Source organism: Nomascus leucogenys, chromosome 20, assembly GCF_006542625.1.
Source record: "Nomascus leucogenys isolate Asia chromosome 20, Asia_NLE_v1, whole genome shotgun sequence".
NCBI lineage: Eukaryota > Metazoa > Chordata > Mammalia > Primates > Hylobatidae > Nomascus > Nomascus leucogenys.
Genome location: NC_044400.1, coordinates 54,701,505 through 54,718,183, shown reverse-complemented (window position 1 = coordinate 54,718,183; position 16,679 = coordinate 54,701,505). Strand labels below are relative to the sequence as shown.

Below are 16,679 nucleotides of genomic sequence, written 5' to 3'. Positions count from 1 at the left end.
TTGTGTACTGTTTCTTTCCCATTAAACACACAATCACACACATACCCCATTAATAAAATTCCTCAAAATATTTTACTGTTTTTATAATTATTTTGATTTTATTTCTCTCTTAATTCTAGCTAGCTTGTCTTCTTTGCTCTCTTTCATTCTGCTCCCACCTTCTCTTGTTGAGCACCCCTTTTTGCTTACATCTCCAAATATTTATTTTAAAGCAAACCTTCTTCAATGCCAATGAAGAAAGACACAAACGTAGATCAATAAATGAAACACTTTACAGAAATCTTTGTTTTAACGTCTACCCTATTTCTCTCTTTTTTCATATTTTTAAGAGTAGTAGTACATTCCCACTTTCTCTATTTCTCCACTTATTGACAAGCCAATCTTCTACTTCTTTTGGTCCAACCTACAATTGTTCCCCAGAGTTTAGATATACTGCAGCCACAGTGGCCTTCTAAAGGATAAATCCAATCAGCATGTGGTAGTCAGCATCCTTTTTGATGTCTCTGATGCTTTTGATCACACAGGATTGCCTTTCTGGAAATGTTATGCTTCCTTGACTTCTGAGTTTTGAAAGTGACCTGCTTTTCATTCTCACCTCTGTTGTTGTTGTTTTTGAGATGGGGTCTCGCTCTGTCACCAGGCTAGAGTGTGGTGGCACGATCTCGGCTCATTGCAACCTCTGCCTCCCGGGTTCAAGCGATTCTCCTGCCGCAGCCTCCTGAGTAGCTGGGATTATAGGCACATACCACCACGTCCAGCTAATTTTTGTAGTTTTGGTAGAGACGGGGTTTCACCAAAACTACAAAAGAGATTGGCCAGGATGGTCTCAATCTCTTGACCTCATGATCTGCCCACCTCAGCATCCCAAAAGAGCTGGGATTACAGGTGTGAACCACTGAGCCTGGCCCTCACCCTTTTTTAAAAATTGCTTGCTTCTAGCAATATGGAGTATGGAATCCATAATCAACTCCCAAATATGTATTATCTATCCAATTTCTTTTAGAGATCTCAACCAACAAACCACTGCCTTTGCAGTGCCTGCCCTAAATTCCTGAGTGTTACAGCGTGTTGTTTATGCCTCCATTTTGCTGGAAACTTGATCACATTATATTTTTGTGCTTTTATATACAGATAAGGTTTTGAATTTCTTAAATGTATAGAATCATTGTTGGAGCACCCTCGAAACCCTGGAACTTAATGGGCATAAAAATAAATGGAGGTCTAGTGAACTAATGACTCAATCCAATCAGCTACATGGGCTTTCTTTATAATGGCCTTGCTGTCCATTTTCACTGCCACTACCTTCTCTCAGCCTTACCTCTCGCTAGGTAAATATTTCATTATACTTTATCTCCTAGCATAATCTTCTGCCTTCAACATTTCTTCTTCCTTCTCTTTCATAAGGAACTGTCAGAAAATGTCTTCATTATTGGCCTTTTATTTAGATAATTCACTTACCTGAAGAAATTCTTTGATTTTTCCCCTCTTGTTTTAATTCTTTCACACATCTCTTCCACAGGTTTTGGAATAATTTTCTTTAAGATCTCCGTCTTGCAGTACTTATTCAAGTCTGTAGCTTGTCTTCATAATTTCAAAGAGCTGGCAGACTGTCACTCTTCCTGAAGCTCTTTTGCTTTCTTTTGCTTTCTCTTCTATTAGATAGACCAATTTACATCTACACGACACAAAATCGTTTATCACCCCAGACAGAAAAATGCAAAGTTCAGACACTGCAATTTACTAAATGTCTTTATGACCATACTTTTAAGTCTCAAGATGGAACCAGGAGTCTACTGACTCTCCCTGGAAACTATTTTATACCCTTAAAGAACCAGCTAACTGCCTGGAGCACATTGCTTTCTTGAACCTCTACCTATGTTCTTCCTGACAGTAAAGTTTCTCATTCCTTTCTGTGCCTCTTCATCAGCTGGGCATTTTTAAAAACTCCCTATCTCGGAGTCCCGCCCTGAATGCGGATTCATTGGGTTTAAGTTGGGACCAGATATTGGCATTTGTTTTTTTCACAAGTTCTCTGGGTGATACTAAGGCACATCTAGGTTGAAGAATTATCACGTAAGCTATTCTACTTCAGAGTATCAGTAATTAACAAAGTGACAGTTACATATATAATGCAAATTCATTCTCTCTGTCAGGAGTTGACACTTTGCTTTACATTTCTACTTTAGTCAATCTTTCTGGAATATATAAATAATATGAATATGGTGTCATAACCTTTGCTGTAAAACTGAACTATCTTTTTAAGACTCAATTGTCTGCCTCTCTCTCTTGCTGTTTCTCATTTCATCTAACTCTGTATGTCAGATATACTATTTAAATTAAATCTTAACTCTTGCATCAATGGGAGCTCTTTCAGAATTTTCACTTCTATATTAATTTGGTTCACATTGCCAACTTAAATAGTTGGCCACAGAAAATTTATTATTCAAAATTATCAAAATGAATTTGAAGAGCTAGTGATATAATGCTGATACCATACTATAGCATTCTAATTAAAATATTTTAAAATGTGAATAAAAATGATAGGTGTGATATATTATAATCCATTGTATGATACATTTTATTTTTAATATTTATTGTGAGTTATGTTTTTATAAATTCAGATATTATTTTAAATGCAAAAAGCATTTTATACAAGAAAGGAAGAATTGATGGATCTGAGTATTTTCTAATATATAAGTAGATATAAATATTTTAAAATTATGCCATTTTTACTTCTAAAATAATTTATAGAGATTAAAATATGCACAGTCAAAATAGGGTAGGAAATCAAGAAAACAAAATGCTTAGATTCATAGCAGTCATTATATAGTACATTACAGAAAAATCATTATTTTATTGTTAACATTTTTCATTATAAACATAGCTATCACCAATTTCTCTGCTAGCCTATCCACTTTTTGTGGAATAAACATTTAAGCACAGATTCCAAAATTTTTCCAAAATTATTCCAAACTTCACCCAAGTGTCACTCTTTTTTTCTACTTTTATATCAAAATGAAACACCATTTCTAATCATTTCTTATTTTCTAAGTTTATTGGTATATCTTATGTATTTCTGTATTCATTTTGAGCTTTCTTTTTGTGTTAATGAAGATATTCTAAAAGATTTGAAAGTCATTAAACTAGAATTAAGAACAGCAGTTGACCCTCCTTTCTCTTTTTATGTATGTGTTTGTTTTTAAACCCATTGCTATGTCTTTAAATGATAATATGTCTGCATGACCCTTGGCATTCTTAGCTAAATTCAACATCGTCATTAAAATTTCATTGTCCAGAAGTATTTACTGATTATTTTGTGTGTGTAGAAAAATGTGGTTTTAGGAGACTGTCAGTGGTCTCATTTCCAAGAGACCAAAAACATTAAACAGTCACAGGTGTGAGAAGTGGGGTGGATGGTGTGGGCGAGGGGTGGGAGAAAAGAAAATACGCACACACAGGTAAAAATGAGAGTACAAATTGATTTCTTTATTTTTTTAAATACAGGGTATTTACATTTCTTTATTTTTTTAAAATACAGGGTGAAATATCACAACTATATTACCTTAAGGAAATATGAGAATCATTAGTGAAATAAGAATAATGTTTCTGGAAAGTTTATTGTCAGCAAATTTAAATCCATAACATACATACTATGCATACTGAAAATATTTGTAATTGTTTATAAATACTGCAGCTCCAATTCAGTGAAACATTATAAAGAAGAGAATATGAACTAAATGTTTTCCTTTTGTATTAAGATTCAGCTATTCTGATTTTGACTTTGAATTAGAATAAAAAGGAAACTTTGTAAAGATTGTACACTTCAAATAAGTACATGAATTGTGAGCTACTGGGATAAAAATACCAATAACTCACAGTGTTTTCAGCTAGTCTTCCATCTATGACAAAATAAAGGGAAATTTTATGGACGTATGTGTTTGTCTTTAGCAAAGCCAATTTATAAATTAGGGAGAGATGTTATAACTCTTCTTAGCTTTCCCATTAATAACCTACCATGTGCATATAATCCTTAATATTTCTAAAATTCTACTGGTCCAGGTCGTGATTAGTAATTTGTATCACAACATTCAAGTTATAAAGGTGCAAAAAAGGTTTTGTAACCTTTCACTGTTTTCTAGCAACATTAATTTTATACTTTGTAGTAAAAAGAAACAGTCTGAGTTATAAGTTTAAAAATATGTACACTTCTGACATTTTCAAATTCATGCAGCAGCTTTATGGATGCAACTATTGCCAAGAATAATCTCAGACTGACATTACAGAACATTTTTATATGTTTTTCCAAAGTATTATTCTTATGTAGCACTGTCAATACATGGCATTGGTTTGTTCCTTTAATGAGCCTAATTTATTTTATTTTATTTTATTTTGTGGTTAACTAAGATAGTCTGCAAATACCTTCCATAGTAAATCTTCAGTCCAGCCACTGTCAGTAACACAGTAAATTGTGGGGTTCAATTGGATAAAGTTTCATAAAATTTTTAAAAAACAAATTAAAGGCTGTACACGATTTTACTTTATTGAACAAATCACAAACAGTAATATTAAGAACATACAATTAAACTTTATAGTTTATTTCCTACTCACTGTTTAGGGATACTTTTATCTATTATTTCAATATGACTCTTACAATTCAAGGTCAATAGGCAATATTTTTATAGGAATGATGTAATAAACATATTTCTGTTCCCTAGCACTGCATCTAAATTCCTATTTGTCAGCTGTACTTTGAATAGTTTAAGTCAACTGCCAACCCATTTGATTTCATAGTTTTGTATTCATATGGACAAAGTATTTAAAAACTGAGTCTTCTTACAGTGGATTAGTTCAATATTTACTGCCTTCACAAATCACTGACCTTGTTTTTTTAGAGTCCATTTCTGGAAAGCATATCTGAAGTGAATACTATAGAATAGAAAAAGGTTGAATATGTGGAACTAACATATCAGATTTAAATGTATGTTTTAGTGAAATTACTGTTTTTTTATCTCTGTTTCTGAAAGGGAATTTCCAGTTTTTCCATAATAAAATCTAAGCTCTAGACATTACCTTAGATAATACATAGTTAACTAATGCAATTTCAACATATCTATTCATTTTGTGTTGAATTAGTTGCCAGTAGACCTTAATGTATGTAATTTATGTATTTTTAAAAATAAGATCATTTACAATTTTACATTGTAGTGACATTCAGAATCTTTTCTTTTGCAGCCATTTCGTAGAGTGACGTTTTCTGTTGTGAGTCAGCCTCAGGACCCACATCAGGGGTCACTGCAGAGTTGCTATGACAGCGGGCTGGAGGAGTCAGAAACACCAAGCAGTAAGAGTTCATCAGGGCCAAGACTGGGTGCCCTTCCACTCCCAGAGGACAACTATGAAAGGACCACGCCGGATGGCAGTGTTGGTGAGGCAGAGCATATGGAAAATGGTAGGGGCAAACACAACATCCACACACATAATCACGCTAGTGAGCCGTAATAAGTAGACTCGCGAAGGTCAGTCTAAAACCAAAATAAAATAGCTGACATTAAAACCATTTTATTTTAAGTGATAAATATTTGCTAAAATACAGAAATGCCAAATAAAGGAACATAACTCTGTAGAAAAAAATTCACCCAAATTGCACCATCATTTTAAAACATCTTGTCAGAAATAAACAAATAAACGCACTTATAAATAAATCAGAACAGGGCCCACTATGAAGGAAGCTAAATAAGTGCAGAATTCCTAAGCAATAGTCACCAAGAAAGGTCTTGTCTAATTGTTTTCTTCTATTCATTTTTGTCATACAACTATTTCTTCAATTGCAACTGTCCAGTCTTAGTGAAAGGAAATGAAAGAAACATACCTTGCTCTACCTTTTCTTGTGCTAGATGTTTAGAAAAGCATTTTCAAACCTCTCCTTTCCAGTGATCACTGAATAGAGTCAAAAGAGAACAGTACTACTTTGTTCTCCATTGTATATAATAAATGCTATTAGAATTTCCCTCTTATTTAAATATAAGGGTTTTTTTTATTTTTATGTGAGAGAAAGGAAGGAAAATAAATCATGATACTCCGTATTTTTATACTGTTTTGAGGTGATTCTCATAATTACCACAATTGGCCTTGTATACATTTTCCTTTAAGTTATACATTTAGATTGCAAATAGCACTTACAAAACTTTCCTCATTTGTTTATATTCCCAGAGATAATTTGGTGATTTATTTTCTGGATTTTGAGTAATAAGTAAATGCCTGAGGAATAGGTTTGTGTCAAATAATGGAATGGTAAAATTCATCCTAACTTCATTATTCTTTCAAATATGAAGAAAGATATGGTTATAGAGAGAGAAAGGAAGAGGAATCACACACATTTTATCCCTAGTAAAACTTGCAATGGATTTATGTCTTTTGCCATCTCAACCCCTGAGTGAAATAAGACGCTCTAACTTTTTGTTATATACCCGTTTCTTTAGTGCTGATGTATATGCAAGTAGAGCATATTAATGCAGGAGAAAGACTGATTTTCTTCTGTAAGTTTACCTGTGAATATTAAAATCCAACATTAGAATATAATATATCATAAATGACCCCAAATGAAAGTATTGCTAAATTATATTATGCTAAATAATTATTTATCCACATTGTTCTTGGGTAAGAAGATATATCAGGGTCTGATGATTGATGTCCCTCTTGATAAGTTTTGCAGAGTTAAAATGGCATTTTGCCTTATGGCTATAAAGGCATGCTTATCTGTGTGTATGGTGGTGTGTGCTTATGTGGATGGGAGTCTGGTGTGGTTTCTAAGAGTTACCATTTTTTTAGTAATTTTTTTAATGGGCATATAATTTTGGTAAGAATTCCAATGCTGATGAATATATATTTAAGGCAGATATGTTTAAAATTATTTGGAAAAAGAAATTAAACTAAAAATACTGTAATTACATACATACTATGTAATTACATATGTAATTTGGATGTCAGCTTTATTAAAAAAGGACTTTGTACTCCTGGCATTATAATCATTTTTCAATGTTAGTTTCTGTTTTATGAGTTTACGGGGATTCATCACCTTTAAAATAAGAAATAAGTGATGAATAATTAAAAGATAATTATGTAATTACATGTAATTACATGTATAAAGTCACGTGTAATTGCATGTATGTAGTCACAGGTACTAGAGTGTATTGTTACATATGTGTAACATGTGTAATTACACGTGTGACATATGTAATATATAATACATATATAGTACATATAATTACATATATGTATATATGTAATTACAGTATTTTTACTATAGATAGGAGAAAAATAGAGCATAGCTAGGAAGGCAGGATTAATTTAATTTAGGGGTATTACTACATCTGAGATTACCTTTTCATGAGAACATATAATTTTGTTTGTGTTTTAAAAAGTGCTTATTCTTACTGTAAAGAACAGAATGTACAATTAAATCTTTATTTTTTGGATGTCAGCTTTATTAAAAAAGGACTTTGCACCACTGGCATTATAATCATTTTTTAATGTTAGTTTCTGTTTTCTAAGTTTATGGGGATTCATCACCTTTAAAATAAGAAAGAAATGATGAATAATTAAAATATAATTATATATGCCGAACACATATCGGTTACCTTTTCGGAAACATACATGCCATGGAAAACTTAACAGGTGAGCTTGTTAATAAAATAGAAAGTATACTGAGAAAGAGTTCCGAAAAACGACTTTTAATTCTTTTTTAGAACCAAGTTTTTAAGGCCCGTCAAAAGCAAGGGCCGTGATAATATAACGGATCTTTCCTGATTTTGTATGTGACCAACACTTGAAATTCAGAGTTTATATGATCATTTGTCATCTACTAGCTGTGATTCATGTTAGCCTTGATCTATAGGTAATGACAGAATGAGATGCGATGCACTATGGGTGATCTAAATGTAGCAGTTGACCTTTGAGTAACAATTTTGTTGGGTCCGTGTTTTCAGACTACTCATCTAGCCATAAAGTGCAATTGTATTGCTTAAATTCTGGAAATTTCATCTTCAATATTAATGGATCATTCTGACATAAATAGAATTGGAATTGAAACCTGTCAAGTATTCATTTGTCACATTTAATTGGAATCCAGGTAATCTGTAGTTTTTTGCTTGGCTAGGTTTTAATCAGGATTTGTATTGGATTTTCATTTGGATTTTCCATTAAAATACCATTTTGGATGCTGTGCTAGTTCCTAATTATTATTACCTCAAATATTTTTCTTGAATTTTAACCTATGTGAAACAATGCAGTTATCAGCAAGTGTTTGGGATTAACTTTCATTGTAAAGTTTAGAAGATAATTTCTAGTGCAATAACAAGTAAAATTCCAATGTCATGCTAACAAGCCAGGAATAAGTTAGCATAGCTAATGATAAAAATACATTTTCACAAATGCAAAGAAGGAACTGAAACAGGAAAATTTAAGTGAAATGTACTTACATTTTACAAAAGCTTTATCTTCCTTTTGTACTGTAGTATGATAAATACAATTTCATTCAAAGAGCCTGTGTGTTAATTCCGTTTAACAAGCTTTATGCTATATTCTAAAACACATTACTGCCAAATGTAGAATGAGGTTTTATTCTCTTATTAGCTAAGGAAAAAGAATATACCATAAGAATAAATATAGTTTCTTACCATCGGAATCTAATAATGCAGAATGAGATCTGCCATTTTAAAGTTCCAAATCTGAGGAATGCCTCAGGTCGCTGGAAAGTAATACTAGAAATTACCCCATTTAAAAAATATTTTAAGAAAACCTTATTAGTTATACATTTATTTGTGACAAAGATTACTAATATGTATTTCTTTGCCTTTAATTATCATCAACATTATGATAATTTCATGCTAATCCTTTAATATTAATCTAATCAAAGATTGAGGAAATTGGTCATTTGTTTCATTAAAATACATTTAGGAATAAAGTAATTATTCATATAGGGTTTATGGTGGGAAATAGGTAATACAAACATTTGATAATGAAAATGTTAGAATAATTGATGCATATTGCAATGAATTGGTAATTCAAGTTAAAAACCAAACATTAGGCTTGAAAGCGCCATCTCATTCAAGGCAAGCATTGACTATGCAAGAGTTTGCTCTTATTTTAATTATGCAGTGGTCTTCAGACTTTCTCTTGGAGTGGGATACAATAGTTTCTTTAGGTCTATTGTATTTATCCTGGTCCCTACCTTTATGCCATGACCTACTCGATCTTTCCAAAGCCCCCTCTAAATTATCTTTGCAAAGCCAGTTTGCCTTTGCTGTGTAAGCCTGTATGATAATTAGTGTTTAATAAGCTCAGATATAGAAAACACCTCGCTTGGCTTCTCATCTCAATTTTGCCATCGGCATTGGGTAGGCTACTGTCTAAGGAAATTAATAAATCAACTCTGAAATCTTACTCGGTTCCAGGTCCAATAATCTGTGATTCTCTTACATTCAATTTTTCTTGTATCTTTTATATTATAGAATGGAGACATTTGTCTCATAGTGAGATAGTGAGTGAATTTGACAGTGTATGTTAATGTGGGCAGGCCAGTAGTGATTCCAGGGCCTTTCTCTCAACCCACACAGCAAGTGCATTTTAATAGTAGAAAATGCATTTATTACATAAATCAAAGGAGTGGACTGAATCAAATGGCCAGGTGGGTGGAAATGTTGGCACCATAGTAGGCCAGTGTGGGAGATAGCTGTGGAGCCTCCTTCAGATCCCACTGTGCAAGAACCATCTGTAGATCTGGTCAAGCCCTGGGTGCAATGCCCTTGAAATACATTACTTATGATTAAGACATTTCACTATAGAATAAGCACATGTATTTTCTTACTTAACAATGTGAACTTTGGTCAGAGTACAAATGAAAAGAAAAGGTAGGAAATAATATATATTTTTCTGAAGGTAGACTTTCTTAAATATCACATCATAAAAATAAATTTTTTAAAAAAACAGCAGATGATCCATAAAACAGGTTTATAACAAGTTAAATGAGGGTAGAAATTTGGCCACTCTAAATCCCTAATTCATTTTATGCCTCTTGATCTTCTCAGATCTTTAAATAATATTTTGACTTTTATACATGAATATTTTTGAACTTTCCCTTTCCAAACTTCCTTACTTTGTCACACTTATATAAGCTAAGCTCAACTGTTTGATTCATTCCATTTCCTTCATCTCTTCATTCTACATGCATTATACCTTGTCCTTGATTATTTAAACATGCTGCAGTAAACCATGGACTTTTCATATTGCTTTTAGAGAGTGTATTTGAAATATCATTGAGAATAAGCCACTAATTTTAAATGGCCAAGTGTAATGAGCATAGAGACTAAAGGCATATCTTTGTATGAGATCAAGGACCTCCTCTTTCTCTCTGCTTTTCTCCTGTCTACCCAATTTTCAAGCAGGCATCTGTCAGGCAAAGTTGTCTAGTTATTGGTTTGTGCTGATTTCATGTAGATTGAGCAAACTTCTCTGGCAAGGCTGCCTCTTCCATCTTTCCAAAGATCCTCATATACTTTTTAATGGCAAAAGCACAATACCTAAAATACCAAATACCTGTCATACCTTTTCTCGTCTTCTACAGGAAGAGACTAACATGCCTTGCTAAGGATTCATTTTCACAGTTTTGCATTTCTCTATGCCACCCTAGTTGCCAGTGTCTGACTGAGGCTGCATTTTTTTTCACTTTTCCTGTCAATTGTGACATGGCTCTATACCTCCCAAGTATCCCCCAAAAGTCTGTATGCCACCACTTTGGGAGGGTGCTATTCACTTTGATTTCTTCATAGTAATATATACAAAGATGGATTATAGAGACTGTCTCTAAGCCAAATCTCAACTAATTAAAACGTGTGCCATAGTGGCTTCTCAGCTGTCCTGTAAAATGAGCAGTACAATCTAAAAGAGTCTGAAGAAGGTACTGTCCTAGAGAAGAATAGGCAGTGCTGTGAGTAGAATCTACTGGTTTACAAAACAAGCTTTGAAATCTGATGACCTCAGTTTGAATCCTGGCTTTACCTCCTACAAGGAGTATTATTTTCTAACCCCTCTTAGCTTCACTTTGTTCAATTGCAAATCATAGGATTGCAGAAGGAACTAAATGAGACAATAATATGTAATAATTTATAAATAAGTAGTAAGTTGTATTTTCACTACATTGATGAAAATGTTTTACCATTATTATTTAAATAACAATGATAAATATTTGGGATTATTATTAACTTTTGGTCTTTTTTTTTTTTTTTTTTTTGAGGCGGAGTCTCGCTCTGCCACCCGGGCTGGAATACAATGGCACAATCTCGGCTACTGCAAGCTCCATCTCCCGGGTTCACGCCATTCTCCTGCCTCAGCCTCCCGAGTAGCTGGGACTACAGGCGCCCACCACCATACTCGGCTAATTTTTTGTATTTTTAGTAGAGATGAGGTTTCACCGTGTTAGCCAGGATGGTCTCCAACTCCTGACCTTGTTATCTGCCCGCCTCAGCCTCCCAAAGTGCTGGGACTACAGGTGTGAACCCCCGCGCCCGGCCAACTTTAGGTAGATTTGATATAATACAATGGCTTAATCATGAGGACTTCGTAAAATGCTCAGCCTCACAAATTTAGCATTTTTAAATTACTAGTATAAATTATATTCTCACCTTAAATATTTTCCTGTTAGCTTTTTGTCTTTTGTGTGGAGTACCATAGGGTAGTACTCATGAGTAGTGACTTATAAATATAGCAAGGACCTAAAATGAGTGGAAGGAAGTCTTCTATCTCTTGGCATCAAATCAACCCACTCTTTGTGTTCTTTGTCATTTAAGGTAGGGAGATGCCATTATGATCTTTCTACATTCTTTTCTCTTTTTTTAAGTGTTCTAGTTGAATGCATTATTTTTCAGGTGTACACCTCCCTTTAAACTGCTGCAAATTATTCACATTAACGGGGAAAATGAGCTGAAAATAATGTCCAATTGGTATGCTTACCAGATTCTCAGTCCTTTCTTTTCTAATCTCAGTATTAATAATTAACTCTGATAAAATGTGTGGCCATATTACCCTTTTTATTCTAATTTGGTCCTTTTAAACTAGATCACTTTGCTGAACCCTTATGACATTTGAGAAGCGAATGAGTGCTCATCAAATCTCAAAGTGACTTTGGAGGTCAGTTAGTGGTTTTGTTACCTCCAAACTCCCAAAGCATTTGCTTGTGTGAATTTCAGCACTTGTTGATAATACATTTGACTGTTTTAGTTCCTTATTTAGTTAAGGTATTATCTCAGTCTTTCCTTTGAATTCTTTTTGCTTATAGATTACATATAATTCTATTCTTCCTTTGATGTTATTGCCAGATTTATGTATAAAAAACCTTGTGCTGCTAAAATATAACACTCTTAAGCATCTTCTGTTTGGTAAAGGAACTGTGGATCTTGACTGTTTACGTATATTTAAGTATAGGAGTCTTTTTTTTTTTTTTTTTTTAAATGTAAGGTCTTGCTCTGTAGCCCTGGCCAGAGTGCAGCGGCACATTCTTGGCTCACTGTAGCCTCGACCTCCTGGGCTCAAGCGATTCTCTCACTTTATCCTTCTAAGTAACTAGGATTACAGGCATGCACCACCATACCTGTAATTTTGTTTATTTTTTTGTAGAGACAAAGTTTCACTATGTTGCCAAGGCTGTTCTCAAACTCCTAGAATCAGGAGGATCCTTCCATCTTGGCCCCCCAAAGTGCTAAGATTATAGACATGAGCCACCCTACCCAGCAAGTTAGTACCCTTAACCTCAGAGGTTAGACCACGTATTGAGAAACCATTTTATCTCAATATTCCTCTTCTAAGGTAAAACACTCTCCATTTTTACCTCTTCTCTTGCAGGTTTTTAATAAGTAAAGTATTTTTTGCTTTGCAAATAAAGCAAAGTGGAACAATAGGTGTCTCTTGTTTCATGGGGCAATTATATAGTGTCAAAGCTGTGTTTATTCATTTTGATTCAACAAACCAATACTGAAAATAAAATATGACCAAGGCTTTCTGAGGAAATTTAAGTAAAGGAGAAAGAATCTCGGCCTTTAAGATGGAAGTTTTTATGCTCAGGAGATACAATCTTGATCACAGTAAATTAATTATAATGAAAAAAGTAGTAAGCTCATTAGAGAAGTTCAGAGTGGTGTGAGGTACAGAGGAGGGAAAGGAAAATTATATGGAAGAAACAATTATAAACGCAAGTTTTGAAAATTTTTATTTTATAAATCAAATGTTGGACAGGAAGAAGGCCATGAAATGTTTTTTGGCTTCATATCCTCTCTCTTTATCTACTCATCTTTGATATATTTAAAAACAATTATTATACTGTCCTGGAGGCTTCATTTGAAGCCAAATAAATTCAGATTATTTGTTTTATTTTTCTAATTGAGTTACTGTGCCCTTTTTATGTCCTTTTTTCCTTTTTTCATTTTTTTAATGCTAAACACAATTAGTTCAAAAACTCTAAAATTTATCCTTGATGAAATTGGCAGCAGAAACTAAATCCAGATCTAAACTATAAAATAGGTTAATTTGGTGTCTTTCTTTTCTCTCTGCTTATAAACATGGATAATTACTAAAAATGCGTGTGCTGTAAATAAGGCCTTTCAAACTCAGTAAGAACTTGGAAATAATCTTTTGAAGTCATTGTTATTTATTTTCAGAAGACCAGTTGTATTACTCAAATTAAATAGATGATTAAATTACATTAGAGTAGAGTAGATTGGATTCCATTATATTTATTTAAAAAAACAACTCATTTCTTTTGTGGCAGTTGCAAATTGTTTTTGTAAATGTTATTTCAAGATTCAAGTTAAGCATACAGGTATTTATATTACAATCCCTTTATACTGAAATATAGACAATAGGTTGCTTTGTTTTTAAATCTTGTCTCTGATACATTTTACTTAATATATGCAGGTAGATTTTTTGGCATTAAGTGTCATTATCATGTATGTCTTCTCATTATTGTCCAGAAAATATAATTGTAAGTTCATTATAAGAATGAGAAAATATCTGAAATGCATGCAAATCTAAATGCCTCCTCTAGAACAGAGTTTCAAGTACTAACATATGATAATCTTATAGGAAGTTAATTTTTGATACTATATGTATAAATAAAATCTGTGATTAATGGTATGTTTTGGGAGTAAACAGACAATAGGATAGTATCCAGCTATTTAAAAATCTTCTTTTTCATTTCTGCTTGAAAATATATCTCCCATGGTTTTATTTCTGCTCCACAATGCTTAGCGTCTACATTAATGAAGTAGTTAGGAAGCCCTATATGATCTGAGAGTGGTATGCATTTCTGAGGTTGCATTCCTTGGAACCCCAGTGCCCAATGCTGAATTGTGCCCATTGTTTCAGTTCCTTATGAGGCTACATTCCACCAAGGCAGCATTTGTAGCCAAAGGTCATAGCAGCTATAGCTGAAATTTTATACAGTGAACAGAGAATGTAGAGTGTTATAAGAATCCATTGAGTAAAATTCAGTGAACATTTGTTGAGTATTTATTTTATGCAAATTTTTATGAAGGACTCGAAGGTGAATGACACAGGCTCTGTTTGCTAAGCATTTAAATATTGTCAGAGAGAAAGGCATGTACAGATTAGATGTTTAAAAGTAAAGGCATGAGAGGCACTATATGGAGAGATTGATTATATGCTACAAGAAGTAGAGGAGGACATGAGTGGGGGTTATAAAAAATCATAGCCGTGCTTTGAAGGGTGGAAAAGTAGGGATTTGCTAAGCAGAAATGTGGTTAAGGGTATGGAGAACAGTGGGAAATACGAAAGATACCTACTCGAGAGGGTGAGGAAAAAGTGGTCCCATTTGCCAACCTGGGAAAAGTGGAAAGAGCAGCACTGTTTTCATTGGAATGATTCTGGTTAAAATATGCTGTACTTAAGGTATCTTTGAAAAATGCAAGTGATATTTAACAGGATATAGATCTGAAATTTGTGAGTATAGATAAGCAGAAGAATGTAGCTTTAGGAGTCAGAACACTGGTAATGCTGAATTCCTGGGAATAGATCAGACTACGATTTAAGTATTTGGCACCAGATAAGTGATGTTATCCAAACAGAATGTTGAAAAATACTGAAATATAAGAGAATAAGGGAAAAGTAAGTTTCAGTGAATGTGACTGTGAAATATATTAAAAACAAAATCAGGCTGGGCAAGGTGGCTAATGCCTGTAATTGCAGCACTTTGGGAGGCCGAGGTGGGTGGATTGCTTGTGCCCGGGAGTTCCAGACTCACCTGGGCAACATAGTGAGACCCTGTCTCTAAAAAAAAAGTTTAAAAATTTGCCAGATGTGGTGGCACATGCCTGTAGTCCTAGCCACTTTGGAGGCTGATGTGGGAGGAGGGCTTGTGCCCAGAAGTCTCAGGCTGCAGTGAGCTTTTTTGGTGCCAGTGCACTCCAGCCTGAGTGACAGACTGAGACCCTGTCTCTGAAAAACAGCAGAACACAAACAAACAAAAAAGTAAAAACTGAAACAAACAAAATGTGATAGGATAAATGAAGAAGTTAGCATTGGAAAAGTAGTAACTATCAAATATCTAGTCCTGCAGAGATGAAGATGAAGAAGTAGACGTGTGGGATCATGTAGATATTGATTAATGAAGAGAGTTAGGACATTTGCATGTGAGGTATTTTGTGTTTTTACCAGCCCTCTTCTCCACTATACCATGAACTGCTTAAAGACGGGACCTGTGCCTTGGCTACCGTTGTATGATACTTCTGGAATTATCCTTCCATAGACATGTCCAAAAGAAAAAAAGAAGTTGAATTAAAGTTATACTTTACTTTATACTTAATTTATACTTAATTATACTATAATTAAGTTATACTTTGGTCCGGCATGGTGGCTCGCACCTGTAATCCCAGCACTTTGGGAGGCTGAGGCGGGTGGATCACCTGAGGTCAGGAGTTCGAGACCAGCCAGACCAACATGGAGAAACCCTGTTTGTACTAAAAATACAAAATTAGCTAGTCGTGGTGGCACATGCCTGTAATCCCAGCTACTCGGGAGGCTGAGACAGGAGAATCGCTTGAACCCGGGAGGCAGAGGTTGCAGTGAGCTGAGATCACGCCATTGCACTCCAGCCTGGGCAACAAGAGTGAAACTCCATCTCAAAAAAAAAAAAAAATTATATGTACTAAATAGGGGCCCAATGTTGCTGATACAGATTTAACAGAATTGAGACAACTCAGAAAACTGGAGACCAGAAAATGGAATTAAGAACACACTTGAGAATTTCTTTCTCAGGTCACCAAGTCCATTGTGACATCATTATCAGAGGCCGGGGCATAGTGGCATCTCTCGATATCAATCTTAATGAATTTCTAATTGCCTTATGCTTCTATTTTTCAGGACTTTTTTTTTTTTTTACAAAATTTTCTGAAAGTACCACAGAGTGTGACATTTATGTATAATAGCTTTTGCTGTCTTTTCTTGAGTGATATAATACTGATTCGTTAAATTAGTTTTGTCCTCTAGTATGACTTTTATATTTTATTTTACACTATGCAATTATTTGACCATTTTACTTACTTAAAATTAAAAGAATATGTGACTAACTACATTTATGGTGAGATCTAATAATTTATAACATTTCCTGGTCATCA

The 16,679-nt window shown here is 33.9% G+C and overlaps 1 protein-coding gene across 2 annotated transcripts in view; it reads left to right on the top strand.

Moving 5' to 3' along the window:
• Window positions 1-16,679, top strand: part of PCDH7 (protocadherin 7) — a 423,966-nt gene that overhangs the window by 191,421 nt on the left and 215,866 nt on the right. The window contains exon 2 of one of the 2 annotated variants that reach the window (XM_012499619.2): window positions 5,233-5,449. In XM_012499619.2, coding sequence (XP_012355073.2) covers window positions 5,233-5,449 — 217 coding nt within the window. The remainder of the gene's footprint in view (window positions 1-5,232; window positions 5,450-16,679) is intronic. The other variant, XM_030801355.1, reaches the window with a different exon arrangement.